Source organism: Sycon ciliatum, chromosome 1, assembly GCF_964019385.1.
Source record: "Sycon ciliatum chromosome 1, ocSycCili1.1, whole genome shotgun sequence".
Taxonomy (NCBI): Eukaryota; Metazoa; Porifera; class Calcarea; order Leucosolenida; family Sycettidae; genus Sycon; species Sycon ciliatum.
This window is the reverse complement of record NC_088643.1, coordinates 47558147-47574554: the sequence shown is the minus strand read 5'-3', so window position 1 is coordinate 47574554 and position 16408 is coordinate 47558147. Positions and strand designations below refer to the sequence as shown.

Below are 16408 nucleotides of genomic sequence, written 5' to 3'. Positions count from 1 at the left end.
TTCATGACATTTAGTGTTCGCCAGTCTTGTAAAGATCTTGGAAACTAACACTCGTTGCACTGTATCTAGACTACTAAACTTGAATCCCAATCGAACTCGCGCACTTCCACCGAAACTGGGTGACTGCGCCCTACTAGATGGGGATTTGTATGCAAAATGTCACTAAAAGCGCCATTTCGTTCTTATAAAAGCACGGATGACCGCGATTGGCCCATATGTTGTAGTCTTTTGGACGCTGAGTCGACTGGTTTTGGTCCGAAAAGGCTGCGATGCAGCGTTCCTCCTTTATTCCCAATCGAACATGGTTGAACAAGCGGTCACGTGCTCCTGGGTGCCCAAATCACCTGGTCACCGCGCCAGCAGGCGAGAACTTTCACACCAAGGTTCAACTCGAGTTCAACTCGAGTGACAGGACTGCACCCAAAAAAGGTCAAACAGGCTAGTAAGTTGTACCCTGCAGGCACGGTGACCAGGTGACTGGTGTACGCAGGAGCACGTGACCGCTTGTTCAACCATGTTCGATTGGGAATAAAGGAGGAACGCTGCATCGCAGCCTTTTCGGACCAAAACCAGTCGACTCAGCGTCCAAAAGACTACAACATATGGGCCAATCGCGGTCATCCGTGTTTTTATAAGAACGAAATGGCGCTTTTAGTGACATTTTGCATACAAATCCCCATCTAGTAGGGCGCAGTCACCCAGTTTCGGTGGAAGTGCGCGAGTTCGATTGGGATTCAAGTAGGAAGGGAGCGTCTCAGCTTCCTCGGACCAAGACCATTCGACTCAGCACCCCAAAGACTACAACTGGTGAAAATTTGATTTTAGGGTATACTTCCCCTTCAATCTCCGGCCTGTATGCATGCATGCTGCCCCCCTCCCCCCCCCCCCCCCCCCCCGGTTATCTGGTTATGTTTGGCAGTAACATGGTAACAGCTGCACGTGCAGCGTGATGGCTCGATCACGTGGACCAGGCCGGTGGACAGATCCTCCAAAAAAAGGACCAAAGCGACTCAGCTAACTCAAACAGTAACTGCTTGCCTTGGACTAGTAGTTGTAGCTAAACAATCCGAACATGATTGTCCATTTCTTTTCTACTAGTACATGTGGTTCTTCCACATCATTGCCTATGATTTGTAGCACAGTCAGTATCAACGGAATCCACTTGCTGCAGCCTGTGTAGACTGAACCCCAATACTGCTCCTCTGACTGGAATCTCTTTCTAACAAACGCTACGACTGACACTCGTGCAAGGCACAAAGAAAGGAGACGTACATGAGCTATTATATGAGGGGTCTACGTCGCTAGCGCTACAGCTGCTAAGAGTGGCGGTGATTGCTACAAGTAGTGCTGACTCAAGCAGTCCTGGTGTTACGCTGCTGCAGATGTGCAGTGCTTCCACCATCTTCATTCTTGGCTACTAGCAGTACTGGTGCATGGTGCCTTTTGGTGGGTAATCACAGCAGGTAGCAGGTCAACTCGAGGGTGTTAGAAGTGTACACTGATATCGTGCAGTGTGGTTTTACAACAGTTAGTTAGGACTCAGCCGCTATGGCACACAGTGGCCAGAGTGAGATCATGGACGAGCAGTTAGACAGGCAAGCCAAAGCGGTAAGCAACTATTATTGTACTAGTAGTAGTAGTACTAACTAGTATATGTGTCCTTCTGGGTTTTGGGCCATTTTTGAACATCCCCGACATGCCATGCCATAACTTTCAATTAACTAACTTACCGTAAAGTGGCGGATAAAAGCCGGGCTTATAAGCACATAAGCCGCTTTCTGCATCAGGCTTTAATGCAAACCATGCTTATATGCACCACTGATAATTTTGCCACGCGTAGATCTACCACTGACTACCGGTATGGCGGCAGTTTTACTATGCCTTGTTCTTAGCGCATGCACTCTTGACCTACCCGATCCGCGCTGCGGCATAGAAGCCAGGCTTATAATTATGCATTTGACCCGTTTGATTTTCAGGCTTCTATCCGCGACGTGCTTGTATGCAAACCCGGCTTTTATCCGCGACTTTACGGTATGCCATAAGCCTTGAAATGAGGGGGGGGGGGGGGGCACTTGGGGTATTTTAATAAACTATTTTTTACACAAGGGAATGGTCTCAAACTGCGGAGAGTGCTCAATGCAAGCGAGGCAGAGTGAATTAGCTCCTCTTATTGAGTTGAGCACTTTCGTCGAAATCTGCAACCATGGATGAACCGTCACGTATGAACCTGGGATACTCATTGAAGAACATTCCGTTGCCATCGCCAAAGGAGTACAAGAAGAAGCTTATCGAGAAAGTCGAGGACGTTATCCGCCGCATGAGGTGGAAAGCCATCTTCTTTCTGAATGGCCAGGACAGCCAAGAAAAGAACACATACGGATTCAGAACGAAGACCTGCCCCCAGAAGGTCGCGGAGTTGAAGGCTTTCGAGGAGGATATGTACACCATGATCGAGACCGTGAGCTTCCGCAATGCCGACAACGACCTCCAGCAGCGCATGAAGGATGACCTACGGTCGGTAAGGACTTCGAGTGACATTATTGTTCCTGCTGATAAAACGAGGAACCTGTACCGCATGTCTGCCAACAAGTATAACGTATTGCTCACCGAAAATGTCACAAAAACGTATAAACATGCAACTGATAGCGCCGACAACGAAATCAATAGTGAAGCCAAAGTTATCGCTGAGCGGTTGGAGATTGATGACCGAGTAAACGTCTTGGCGAAGTCGGAAGCATTCATCACATTAAAAGATCACAAAGAAAACTTTGAAAAGAAACTCCCATGCCGCCTCATCAACCCCGCCAAACCCCAGCTAGGCGTTGTGAGCAAGGAAATTTTGGAGTCCGTCACTGAGCCTCTGCGGAGCCACGTCAATCTATGGAAGAACACGCACGCCGTCATTGATTGGTTTAATGGCATCCAGAACCCAAGGGAGTGTTCGTTCGTCGTGTTCGACATAGTAGAATTCTACCCGTCCATCTCCGAGGAACTGCTGAAAAGTGCCCTGGAGCATGCAAGTAGTAATGCCCTCACCCGAAAGAGCAACGTCGATATCGTGATGCACGCCAGAAAATCACTGCTTTTCGCGGGTGGTCGAGCATGGATGAAAAAGGACAAAGACGAGATTTTTGATGTTACCATGGGATCGCATGATGGGGCGGAAGCCTGCGAGTTGGTTGGCGCTTTCATCCTCAGTAAGCTAGTGCCGATCTTCGGGAAAGAAAACGTGGGTCTCTACAGGGATGATGGCTTGGCCATACTCCGAAACGCTAATGGCCACCGCGCGGACCGGGTCCGTAAGGATGTCATTGAGGAATTCAGGAAGCTCGGCCTGAGAATAACAATAGATACCAACATGAAAGCCGTGAACTTCCTCGACATTACCATGAACATCGCAACCGGCATCTACAAGCCCTACAGGAAGCCTAACGACACGCCACTATATGTCAACACAAAGTCCAACCACCCGCCTAGCGTGATCAAGAGCATACCTGTTGGCGTCAACAAGCGGCTCGTATCAATCTCATGCACCAAGGAGGTCTTCGAGCAAGCGCGGCCGCTTTATGCCGATGCCCTACGCGCAAGCGGTCACGCAAGTGAACTGTCGTTCCCTGATGAAGACCAACCGGCACCGGCAGCGGGCAGTCGTCTCAAGAAGAGAAATCGTGACCGCAGGGTTATCTGGTTCAACCCGCCATATAGTGCGAGTGTGGCCACAGGCATCGGTGCACGGTTCCTGAGCCTCATCCGAAAGCATTTCCCTAAGGGCAGCAAGATGCACAAATTATTCAACAGGAACACTGTGAAGATCGCATATAGCTGCATGCCGAATATGGCCCGACTCATTAAGGCCCACAACAAGAGAGTGTTGCACCCACCAACACCGGACAAGGACTGCAACTGCAGGATCAAGAACTCGTGTCCACTCGAAGGAAAGTGCCAGGCGGACAACGTCATCTACCAGGCCATGGTGTCGGACGACACCCGTAACGCCAAGGTCTATACCGGCATGTCTGCGCCGCCTTTCAAAGCTCGCTACTCCAACCATTTGACTACACTCAGGCATGACCGCTATGAGAATTCCACCGAGTTGTCAAAGCATGTTTGGTCGATGAAGCGGGACAACAGACAGTACGCCATTGACTGGAAGATCCGCGACAGGGCCACCTCGTTCGATAACACGTCCAAGAGATGCGGCCTCTGCACTACCGAGAAGTATCACATCCTCGAAACCGACGCCCGCACTAGGCTAAACAAGCGAAATGAGATTGTGTCAAAATGCAGGCACGAAAGCAAGTATGTCCTATCAAATTTTGTGCCAATCACATAAGGACAGTGATTATTCTATGGCCTTGGTAGCGCCTCTATATCTGTTACCTGGCATGGCACCACTCTGCGCTATCACCTTTCCCTAGGCACTCTGTGCAATGCATCATGAAGAATGGGCTGGTCACACCCCGCAATATCATCACCCTCATCTAGCACCTAGGCACTCTGTACAATGCATCATGAAAAATGGACTTGTCACATCCGGGACCCGACATAATGATAATCTTCACACTCCATAGTGACGGAGTTCACACCTTCTGAGTATATAACCAGTGTATCATACTTTGTTTGATCATCCATCTGATGATCCGTTGCTTGAACGGTGAAACACTGTGTAATGGAATTTGATCTCTGACGGTTTTTCCGCTTGTGTGTAAACTATTTTTTATAAAGGAAAACTCCGGTAGAAAGATGAATGATATCATATTTTCCGGAGTATAAGCCGCACCCAGATTTTTGTCACGAAATACAGACATCCACCCTGTATATCACTGTTCATTTGACCATCGTGGTATAAGCAGCACTGACCTTTTTTTGGGTGAATTGCGAATGTTTAAAGTGCGGCTTATACTCCGGAAAATACGGTAACTGATAAGTTCTGGGTCCATAGAGTTTGGGGCACTGAGCTCAAAGGTCTTCGTCCAAGGAAATCACGATGCATTGACGAGATCGAACTTCCATGTGCATTCCACCACCTTCCGCTGAGCGAGTCAAAGCAGACAGCTTGAAATGCAGTTTTCGAGTGCAAAGAACACGGTGCGTTGCAGTCTCTTCGACCCAAGATCATTTGACACAGTGACGGTCCAGACTGAGACGAAGTGTTGGGAAAAATGTTCACTTTTACTCGTTCATGACAACGTTAGTACATGTATGCCATATTTCCAGCACTATAGTATAAAAAAGCACGCCCTGCACGGCTGCATTGCAACTACATGTAGAATTGCAGATGCACCTACTGTACAAACTTGTCACCCCAGGGTACTACTGGTACCACCACTCATCGCACCAATCCTGTAGTTTTACATTCACCTTTTCAGTCACATGACTGTGCTCGTTACACACTCACAGCCATCAGGCGCGTGCCCCGTATGGGTTCCTGGGTGCCCGGAACCCCCCTTTTTTCGCTCAAAATGCAGGATTTTGCTTCATTTTTTGAAAAAATTCCGGGGAGGTCCCCCGGAACCCCCCCCCCCCCCCTTGAAGGGCACCGTCGCACACGCCTGGCCATAACATTCTTTGCCAAGCCGGTACTACTGGTAAGATAAGCTATGAAGAGCCATTGCAACTATGCTATCGGGACACTGTGTGCTGTTGTCGTTGAAATGCACACAGGCTGTTGACAAGGCCCGTCACAGTTTCAACATGGGCAAAGTCAAGACGTACGAGCAGAGGCTGTTCTACTTGCGGCAGCTGAGGAAGTTTGTCATCGAGGAGACGGAGGCCATTACGCAGGCTGCAATGGCTGACGTCAATCGAGTAAGTCCTGGCCTTGCTACATGTAACTCTGATGGTTCCTTATGTCCACCTCAAAACAACCCAATGCTAAGGTGCCTATGTGCGGCACAGAATTTTCAAGATTACAAATGTACCTTCATGGATTTAGATCAGATGATTTTAAATTCGATGACCTGGTGACAGTGGTATTGAAACGCTGAACTGCAAGTATTAGAGTAACTCAGCGGCGAGTGACTGTGGAGTGAGTAATGTCAAGCATAACACAGCATTGATAACGAAGTGCTGCCAGTCACAGTGTGGTAGTAGGGACTAACACTGGCGAGAAGTAACAGGTACACGAAGCATGATGACGTCACGGCATGATGTGCAGTTGTGCCGTGGCTGGGTGAAGTCTGACCCAAAAGCGCATCGTATTTGGAGCGCTGGACTTGACGGCCCTTGATGCCGTGGTATTAGGCTGCAACCACACTAGGTACAAAATCACGTACAAACGGCATTACAGTAGAAATCGTCATGCCGACGCGTGCGAAATGCAAAATGCGCTTTGTAGGTTTTCAGCAACTGGCGCACCCCTGTAGAAAGCCACGTTTGTCGTTTTCGCGCTCCTTCTCCTGTGTACAACTTTGCTTTTGTACCGGGTCATCGTACATAGCATCAGCACCACCATTGTTTTTGAATTATTTCCCGGTCTTTTCCAGCGTATGGCACACGCTTTGGTACGACAACGTCACGTGCTGGTCCCGTGAAAACGTCATCTATGCAGACCGAAAAGTGTAGTGTGGTTGCGTACCGACTTGCACTGAGATATGCATGAAAATTTGTACTGTGGTTTTTACGTAGTGTGGTTGCGGCCTTAGTACGAAAGCTGATGCCGGGTGTGCAGTGATGTAGTTGGAACCGGTACCTGAGGGTGCCAGCCGGCCAGCGTTGTGTTTTGAATCGGATCTCACCTAGCACAACCAAATTGTTGTAGCCTCAAGCGGGTCAGACTGTCACGATGCAGTGTTATGACTTGTTTGCTGTGTGATGTAGCTCGATATGTGAGTAACAGTTTCCCATGTACACAAGCAAATGTGCATGCATGCGCGCGCGCGTGTGTGTGTGTGTGTGTGTGCATGCACATGTATATGTGTTATTGCTGTTGTTGTTGTTGTTGCTGATGTTGTTGTTGTCACTGCATCTGTCATGGTTTGCTGCCTGTCTCCATTCCGTTTCTTGGCAGTGTCGGAATGAGAATAGTCTAACGGTGACTGTGGCAATGCTTACCGAGATCAATAACGCCATACGGAAGCTAGCAGATTGGATGAAGCCAAGGCCCGAACATCCCAACCTTGTAAGAGCATTCCTCACCTGCCTTCAAGAGTTGAATTGAGTTGAATTTTGCAAGATAATATCTCATGTCACTTATTGTATTCAAGGATAGTTCAGGAGCGTGAGAGACGAACTATTCTATCATTTCCTGGGGCAATTATTTGAATGCCACAACTTTCAGGGCTAATTTTTTGGTCTTCCTGAAAAACTGGTATTGTGAACTTGATTCCACTTCTTTCAAGGAGTAATAATTGAAAAGAAGTCCCGAAAAACGAGAAATTACTTCAAATTAGGTCCGAAAGTCACCCCAACGCGGACCGTGCCTTATGACCCGCGCCGTTCGACGTTGAACATCGCAACGACTGCTGCATGTCATGTCGTACGAATTATACAGGATTTTACAGCTCGCCCCAGCCGCCCCGACAGGCCCTAACGTCCTGTACCGTCAGTGTTGCGTCGAATGTGAACTAACACATGCATCGCGTACATGTGTAGCAGTGAGCATGTGAGTGTGAGGATTGATTGCAATTTCTAATTCGAAGAACATGCTACACCAGTTATAGACAACGTGAGGTTGAAGAGATCTTTCTGGGTGTGGTAAGGACGAACTGGACGGGATTTTTATTGAACTATTGAGCCTACAGTTTCTCATAGCGTGCATGCTCATTGGTTTTATCCTTCAGGTGTGCATTTTCGATACTTTGGAAGTGCAGTCACAGCCACTGGGTGTGGTTGCCATTTTCGGACCCTGGAACTATCCATTGACACTAATTGTTCGACCCCTGGTGGGCGTCATTTCTGCTGGTAAGTCCTTTCACCTTTACATCAGAGCGCTAGCTGCTGCGCTGGCTGCTGCGCTGGCTGCTGCACTGGCTACTGTGCTGGCTGCTGCGCTTCATGTCCTGTTGTGACACACTCAGACTGTTGTATAACTTATTATGCAGTGGTCCTTGGAACAAGTCAATGCCTGGTATGGTCGGATTGTATCAGGTAAATGTTACAGAGTATGAGTTGTACATAGCTTGATAGCGGATGATTTCAGCAATGGACCTGTATCCGATGTGCTTGTTGTATGTTGCTTGTAAACAGGTAACACCGCTGTTCTGAAGCCGTCAGAAGTAGCACCAGCCATGGAACGAATTGTTTCCGAGAAGCTCCCCCTTTACCTGGATCCTGTAAGGCCCTGATGTGTCTGTTTGTCACTGGATCAGTGTGGCGACTGGATCACACTGATATGTTTGTATGTCAGCGGGCTGTGGAGACTGGGCCTCTCATATGGTGCAGTGGTATGTGCAGCGATTTCCAATCGATAGGTTGCGGGTTCGATTCCCGACAATTATGGTCACACACGTCTTTCTTCTCTTTCTCAGACTCCTGACTTTTCTTTCATTCTCCTGGGTGGTTACCAACAGTCAGTGCATGCCGGAGTATGTGGTGTGATGTGTGTGCGGGGAAAAAATGAAAAAGACCAAAAAGTAGGGAGTCACTGGCCAGAAAATGCCACTTCACGGCATAGCTGTGTGGTGTAGACCAGGCTGAATAGTGGCGGTCAATTCATCAAAGCTGTTGAATGGTGCAATCCCAGCACAAGCTGCTATGGCTTCTGCCGTAGCATCGCTATCATTGCCTCCGGCGATGGGCGTCAAAAGGTAAAAAGGAGACTGGGCTACACTCCGCATTGTGATACAGGGCTGTGGGGTTTGCCAACTGCCAGGTGTAGACTGTGAATGGGTGTGAAGGACGGTGAGATGTGATGATAACTTCAGGGCCCGGGAAATGCGGGAATGACCGTCATTTTTACAGTGGCGAACTTTTCAACAACAGGACTCTGCCTGTCTAAAGGCTGGCTCAGTACCACCGACGGTGATGTTGCCATTGCACAAAGACTGGAGCAGGGACATCAGATTTGCAGCATTGCAGCACTGACATTCGTTGCTGAAGAAGACGCGGGAATACGTCGCAGGAAACATCTGAATGCATTAAAAATTATAAAAATTCACAGTCCGCGTCAGACTCGGCTTGAGGCCGAGTTTTCCGCATCAGTAGGAACGCCACCACCCTTCAAGGATCAAGGCGCAGATGCAGCTCCTAAAGCGGTGGAAGGTAAGGAGATCAGACCCACCAATGTGGTCAAAGACCGAAAATCCCATTCACTGCACCCATGCTTCGGAATGCATTAGACCATGAGTTATTTTTCCCAAACTGTTCCTGTTTTCGTTGTTGCAGGACTGTTTCCCTGTTGTGACTGGTGGTGCTCCTGTGGCTACTGCACTGCTAAAGCAACGTTTCGATCATATTTGTTTCACGGGCTCTGCGGCCATTGGACGCATTGTGATGCGAGCAGCGGCTGAGCACCTGACACCATGCACACTGGAACTGGGTGGCAAGAACCCGCTGATAGTGGACGACTCCGTCGATCTGAAAATGGTGGCCCAGCGCATCATGTACGCGAAGAGCTTGAATGCTGGGCAGGTAAGTTGGAATTGAGGGGGATGGGGGGGGGGGGGGGGAGGAGCGGGCTGTGAGATGTGTTCCCTACCCATGCAAGGGGTAGATTAGTTGTTTTCAATGTTGGATCCATGTAACGTTTTAAAGAGATGTCACTGAGCGGACATGATGGGAAACTCTCTGGGAATCCCATTCTAGTGGTATGGTTTCCAGACGACTGCTCCCTACGGTGCTGTACTGCAATGGCATTCAGGATCATTGAATCTAAGTTGGGGCGACCACCTGACTAGAACGTGTCAACTTCATGCTAGCATGGCCCGGGTGGAGATTCACACCAGCTTTCCAGTGCTGCAGGCCCGGAGGAACCGGCCCAGTCGGTCAGGCCATGGCCAGACCAGCTTTGGCATTGGCCACTAATGTGTGTTTACCGCTGAAGAGGTCATGTTTACACCCTCCATGTCATACACAACGTATAACAGGCTAGGGTGTGGCCGGGCCAATCAAAAACTGCCTCCGCCGGTCCTGTGCTGTCAGACCTACTGCTGCCCAAGCTTGTCATTGGGTCACTCATCTCCATTTGTCTGCCATCAGATCTGTTTGAACATCGACTATATCATCTGCGCAAGAGCGCTACAGCGCCCACTCGTCCAGGAACTACGGAAAGCAATCAGATTGATGCATGGCGAAGTAAGTCACTCCATTTTGCTTCTCTCCTCTCCTTTGTAGTTTATTCTTCCCCAGTTCTACCATCATACCACACAGGCTCCTGTCCCGCGATCCTTATTTCATTCTAATCATTATCCCACGGCCCCGCTCATCCACTCACACCGGCGCATGCCACTTTTAATAATAAAACTTCCAGCCTGCTTCTGATTTTGCGATTTAAACCTGAAATGTGACCAGCGATCTGATATCAACAAATTCAGTTAACAAGCCCATGCCGTTGGTTTGGCCTGCTGATCCTTCTTTCTATTTTTCAACATGAACGTTACTGGTGTTCGCATTCATTTCTGTGCCTCTTCAGGACATGAAGGAAAGTAAAAACTACTGTCGCATTGTCAACGAAAGGAACTACGAGTACGTGCTAACTAAGTCTGGTGTTCTGTAGCCTGCTGCTGTCTATCGATGGTGCATGTCAACCTAATACATTGGTACACCTTGGTGTTCTGCAGCATGCTGCTGTCTATGTGAATGCATACCACCAACCCAATACATTGGTACACCTTGGTGTTCTGAAGCCTGCTGTCTTTCTGGGTGCATGTCAACTTGATGCACTGACCTTGGTGTGCCTGGATGTCAAAGTTCTGCCACTCGCCTGAAGGACCAGTAGAATGTAATGTAGGTCCGCTTCTAATTTCTTTTCCATTGGCGCCTCTTGATGAGAGGATCACAGTTGTATGAGCCAGAGCAATAATGCTTATTTGGCGCATACATATCCAACGAATTAAGATGTCAAGTGCGCTGTCTGTATATCCAATGATCTTCTCTTGTGACAATGGAAATGATTTTTGTTTCTTTGTGCTCCTCGGATGAAGTGCAGCCGTCTCTCCGGTATGTTGGAAAGAACAAAGGGCACTGTCGCTATTGAGGGTGGTATGGACAAGGACAGCCTCTTCATGGGTATTACAGTCGTGACTGACGTTGCTGCAGACGACTCCTTGATGCAAGATGAGGTGAGTAACTTATGACGTGGATACATGTGCATGTAGGTCACTACCGCACTGGATACAGAGGATAGCCCAGGTCTTGTGTGAGTTTAATGTCAGCTTGATCTGCTGTAAATCATGCTGCATACCAGCGTGTGTACACTCCCATTGAGTCTCTGTATCGTCCCAGCCGCATGCCATCCTATTCATGATGTGAGCTACCCCGTCCCGACTATGGCATTGTGCTTGTGCAGATATTTGGACCGATACTGCCCATCCTACCGGTGGAAACCATGACCAATGTTGTATCCTACCTCAACAAACGGTGAGTGTGGCCTATGCTGTGCTTCTAGTGCTAGTATGTTTTGAACGGAAGGGATGCAGCGCTAGCGTAGTGTGAGTTCAGCACCCCGCTCATGCACACTTGTCTGCACATGTAGTACCAGTGCTGCTGCTGCTGCTGCTGCTGCTGCTGGCACATGTATGACCAGTGAATGAGTTGAGAATCGTCACTTTTATCTTGTGCAAAGGGCCTATGTCCGGTTCTGTCACACTCACTTGTGTTCTTACAGCTGCTGCATTAGTCAGCCACCTCACTGTGCAGGGTTTTTCGGTTTTGTTCCATCCCCGTTTCGTTCCTGTGATTGTGCGGTACCTGCCATGCAGAGAAAAGCCACTTGCCCTGTACATCTTCTCCAAGCGAAAGTCAAACATTGACCTGATAACGCACAACACGTCGAGCGGCGCTGTGCTCGTCAATGACGCCATAATCCACTACATGTGCGTCAACACGCCGTTTGGTGGAGTCGGTCAGAGTGGCACTGGCTGCTACGTGGGAAAGGCCGGCTTCGACAACTTCAGCCATCGCCGCGCTTTCATGCATCACCCAGCCGGCTTGGAGATCCTTTATGAATGGTACGTTGCGTTAGTTTAAACTGCACTCGTTTACTTTGGAGTGTCTTCTAACTCGAAATGTCCCCAGCTCTGAATCACATATTTTGACGGGGAAAGGCCAGGGATATGGCGTACCGGTATGATGCCATCACTATTTCCACAAAAACTCAAGAAATGACAAAAGAGTAGTAAAATGTCCACTAACACTCGCCGAAAGGGTGCTCGGTAGACCGAAGCCGAGTGTAGTGTGTCAAGTGAGCAATCAGATTTGCTCACTTGTGACTGATGTGTCACAAAAGAACGAGGAAGTTGAGCAGCTCACTGCCAAGCATACTGCCCTCACCCAGCAAATGGATTCAGCCCATGACAGAATTGGTCATCAAGAGCAAGACATTGCAATGTACACAGGTCAATTGCAAGAGTCTCAGCAGGAGTGTAAACGTCTCGAAGAAAAGCTGGAGTGCATGTTGCAATCGGAATCCGCAGCACAACAACAGTCGGACAAACTCCGCGAGGAGATGAGCACTGTCTCAAATACACTGGCTGCAGCAGAGGCATCACGCCAAGAGCTCGCAGAAGTCTTCGAGCAATCTCTTGCAGACAAGCAGCAACTAAGTGAGAGCTAGCACAGGCAAGAGATACCTTGAACAGTACGCACGCTGGTATGGCTGCTGGCCTGTCATCATCCCAGGACTTAATCAAGCGTCTTCAAGGCCAGGTGCAGGAATCTGTGTCTGACATGAAAGTTGCAGAAGATGCCTGGCAGCTGGAGAGGCAGGGCATGGCCGATCGCCTTGCAGAGGTACAGAAGGTCCGCACGGATTTGCTGGAGCGGCACTTACAGTCCTGCTAGTGCCTTGGTGAGCAGCTAGCAGCAGACAAGCAAGAGCTGGAAGCGCTTCAAGAAGACCGGGAAAAGTATAATACTGAGCGCAGTCGAATAGAGTCAACGCTTGCACAGGAACGAGAACTTGCAAGTCAAGCCCAGGAGCAGTGTTCAATGCTGTAAAATAAATATGAGAAATAACCGGCGTTATGCTGAAGAAGCAGCTGCTCTGAAGGAGAAACTGGAATGTGGCCAGCCTGAGCTACAGCAAGCATTGTCTGGAATCAACAGTGCTATGGTATTGTTGGAAAGTGAACGAGAGCGTGTGACGACTCTGGAGCAAGAGAACATTAATGGATTAGCTCAAATCAGACAGTTGGGAGTTCACAAAGAACTCTCGTAGAACAGATTTGGATACGTGACGTCAAAAGAAAATGAAAGGGTCAAGAGTAGAAACCTAACACGGCTTCTAGCAGACACACTAGTGACTAAGTCACTACACTTCGGTTTCCGGATACCGGTAACTGAGGTATGAGCGTACTCGTGACTTGAAGGTTGCGAAGTTCAACGTTTGCAATTTGGCACCCTCGCTTCACACGAATACATGTAGCAAAATAGCAAAATATCTCATGTTGCACACAATACCCAATTAATCGTATAGGTAAGGTCTGTGTGGAGCTATGGGGACATATTTGATGCCGATGGGAAGTGTTGGGTCGATTGCCTAAACCATAATTTGGATGACTGCGTGGAAGCTTGCATGCTTTCTCTTGTGTGTTCAGGTACCAATGTTTGGTACGTGTATTAGGTGGCTTGTTGAGATAAATCTGATGCATCCTCAGGCCCACCGTTGCTCTTTTGTCCTGGTGTAGGTTTCGATATCACCCGCAGTCAAACATTGGGCTGAAGCTGGTGAATACGTTCGTTCAAATCTACCCAGGCGAGTACCGCTGGCGAGCGCTGGCTGTGCTGCTGATGGTAGCACTGCCCTTCTTATGGGCTCGGCTCAGAAGGTGAACCGGCGGCTACCCTGGGACAGTATTATAATGTGTGCAAGCTAGCATCGGTGATGTTTGCAGTGTGGACTCTGAACCGAAAACAGGTTAGCATCACTGATGGTGTCTGTGGTGTTGGCAATAGACCGAAAACAGGTTGGCAGCATCAGTGATGCCTGTGAAACTGACACTGAGCCTAAAGGGTTAGCATCCGTCGTGTCTGTGGTGCTGGCGCTCACCCCAATGGATCTACTTGAAACTAGGGTGTCCTGTCCGGGGGCGACGACCATCTGGCTTGTGAGTTGCAACTCCTGGCGAGTGCAGTCAATACCAAACTCTGCCGTACCCCCCCCCCCCCCCACACACACACACACACTGCAGCCATGCATCCGTTGCATCCCACATATAAAGCAACCATATTGATATTCGTGTTAGTGTGATTTAAAAACCGCTGTGAACACTGTATGATTATTACTACTACTACGTTTTTTATCATTACTGGATGGAGTGTGCCACAGCCAATTGGAGCGTGGCTAGGGAGACGCATGGAAGCCAGGCAGCATTAGCCCTGTAGACTGCCATTGGCGCTAGTATATTTTCTTTAAAGAAGTAACTATTTTAAAAGCCACTTTACATGTACTTGAGTCATGACAGGTGCACTGTACATTGGAATTCGAGCATGTACTGTTTGATAGTGCATGGTACATGAGAACTCAGCTAGTTGACAGCTCGAGTGCGATGATCCGGATGCATTACATGATTTACAATCATACTTGTCAAAATCAATATCCGATCATTATTCTTTATTTTCATTACGTTTAAAATAAGTATCACTATCTCGAGTGCTAGCTTGTGTATACACATAGAATGTAATCGGTACGCTTTGCAGCTTGCTATGGTCATGATGTTGCACTTAACTGCACATCTCTCTGTTGCAACACTAGTCACTAGTATCATATGGCGTGCAGTAGTAGTGCGCACTGGTGAGCTGATCGGTGCCTGCGGCAGTGAGTAAAAAAGAGTAAATTATCCTGTCCGTTCCCAAAGGGAACTCACGACGGCCGCTAACACCCGGTAAACCCTAGCGGCAGATGCGGCGCCTAACGGTGGGGGTGGGTGCAGTGAGTACATGTACGTGACGGAAATTCCTAGTCTGTGCGTATGCACAACATGCGTAGGCAACCAGGAACATATCAAGGTGCCATCTGCACAGCCACTCCACAGTGTAGATTGCACACATGATTATCTTGTGTCTATGCTCCAGTGTCTGCTCTAGGATTGTAGGACAGCCGGGTACACGTGTACCGGGCGCAACCATTTCAACCGGGTCGGAGCCGGATACACAATGATATAAAGGCGAATGGATAAGCCGCATTTAGAAAAGAGAGGACAGGAATTAGAAAATTACGAAAAAAGAAGAAGTATCTGACACATACAAGCCATGTAGTCAGTCCTTTCAAAGTTCGAAAGTGTAAAGTACCAACCGGGTCACAGGTGACCCGGTACTATATTTTCAACCGGGTCCAAGCGCCGCCCAACCGGGTGGATTACCCGGCTCACCCGGTGCTGGAGCAGACACTGTGCTCTACAGAGCCTGCAGCACCCCATCACCACCGCTGCGTTGCATTTGCAGCCCCATTCAGTCAATGTCTTGTTAGTCTGTTGTTTTGTCATTTCCTGCTTCTTTCTTCTTTTACGAATTGGGTGCGTGGTTTCAAGTATATTAAAAAAAAAACAAAAAAACAAAAGCAGTGGTATGGTGCCGGTGTTGCCATCATGTCCGGCCTCATGGAGGTGACGGCTCCGGGGCGTGTGCAGCCCTAGCTTTGCGAACACTGGACTGTGCAGCGTGAACCATGCATGGGGAACACAGCTCTGGTATAAATCATGAAGCTGACATGAAGTGAATGTGAGGCTGCTGAAGTGAGCGCTTTCGCCAAGAAACGATGTGCTTTTGGAACCCAGATTTGGAAGGTCTACAATGTGATCAGTGGTCTATGCAGCTTATGATCTGCAGCATGCTGTCCCCAAACACGACCTTGTCCGGCGATGCCATAATAATAATAATAATATTATGCTTGTGTGCATAAATCGGTCCTACCCCAAGCTGCAAGGGTGACTGGAGCGTTTGGTGTTTACAATCATAGTTCATATCTGTGTTGTAACCGGTAACCCCGGACACTTGCCCTGTGTCTTCCTGGTACGCCCCCCCCCCCCCCCCCCCACACACACACACGTAGACCTACTGTCTAGTACTGACTACTGTGTTGGCTCCCCGGTAGGGCCCCACGCCCAGGTCCAGGAGTCATGGTGCAGCCTAGACAGTCTGTGTTTCGAGCATCCCTACATAAATATACATTATAAGATATGGCTGAGTGAATTATTATTTGTACTCCCGGAGCACTACATACCGGTAATACTAATAAAGTAATAGTGCTCGAACAGCCCAAACAGCCCCAACATCAAAAGGGATACGAACTAACAGTGACACGTACATGTAC

The 16408-nt window shown here is 48.7% G+C and overlaps 1 protein-coding gene across 2 annotated transcripts; it reads left to right on the top strand.

The window, feature by feature from the left end:
• Positions 1 to 1034: 1034 nt before the first annotated feature.
• LOC135829754 (aldehyde dehydrogenase, dimeric NADP-preferring-like) lies at positions 1035 to 14865 on the top strand. Of its 2 annotated transcripts, XM_065342143.1 has the most exons (12): positions 1035 to 1608; positions 5665 to 5808; positions 7010 to 7120; positions 7782 to 7902; positions 8188 to 8273; positions 9325 to 9570; positions 10138 to 10233; positions 10571 to 10623; positions 11087 to 11219; positions 11447 to 11517; positions 11859 to 12107; positions 13785 to 14865. In XM_065342143.1, the coding sequence occupies exons 1-12, from the start codon at positions 1549 to 1551 to the stop codon at positions 13927 to 13929; spliced, it is 1515 nt and encodes a 504-aa protein (XP_065198215.1). In that variant the 5' UTR covers positions 1035 to 1548; the 3' UTR covers positions 13930 to 14865. The 2 variants fall into 2 exon arrangements, with proteins under 2 accessions (XP_065198215.1, XP_065198221.1); XM_065342149.1 differs by lacking the exon at positions 13785 to 14865 and having other exon boundaries at positions 11765 to 12040.
• Positions 14866 to 16408: the final 1543 nt, after the last annotated feature.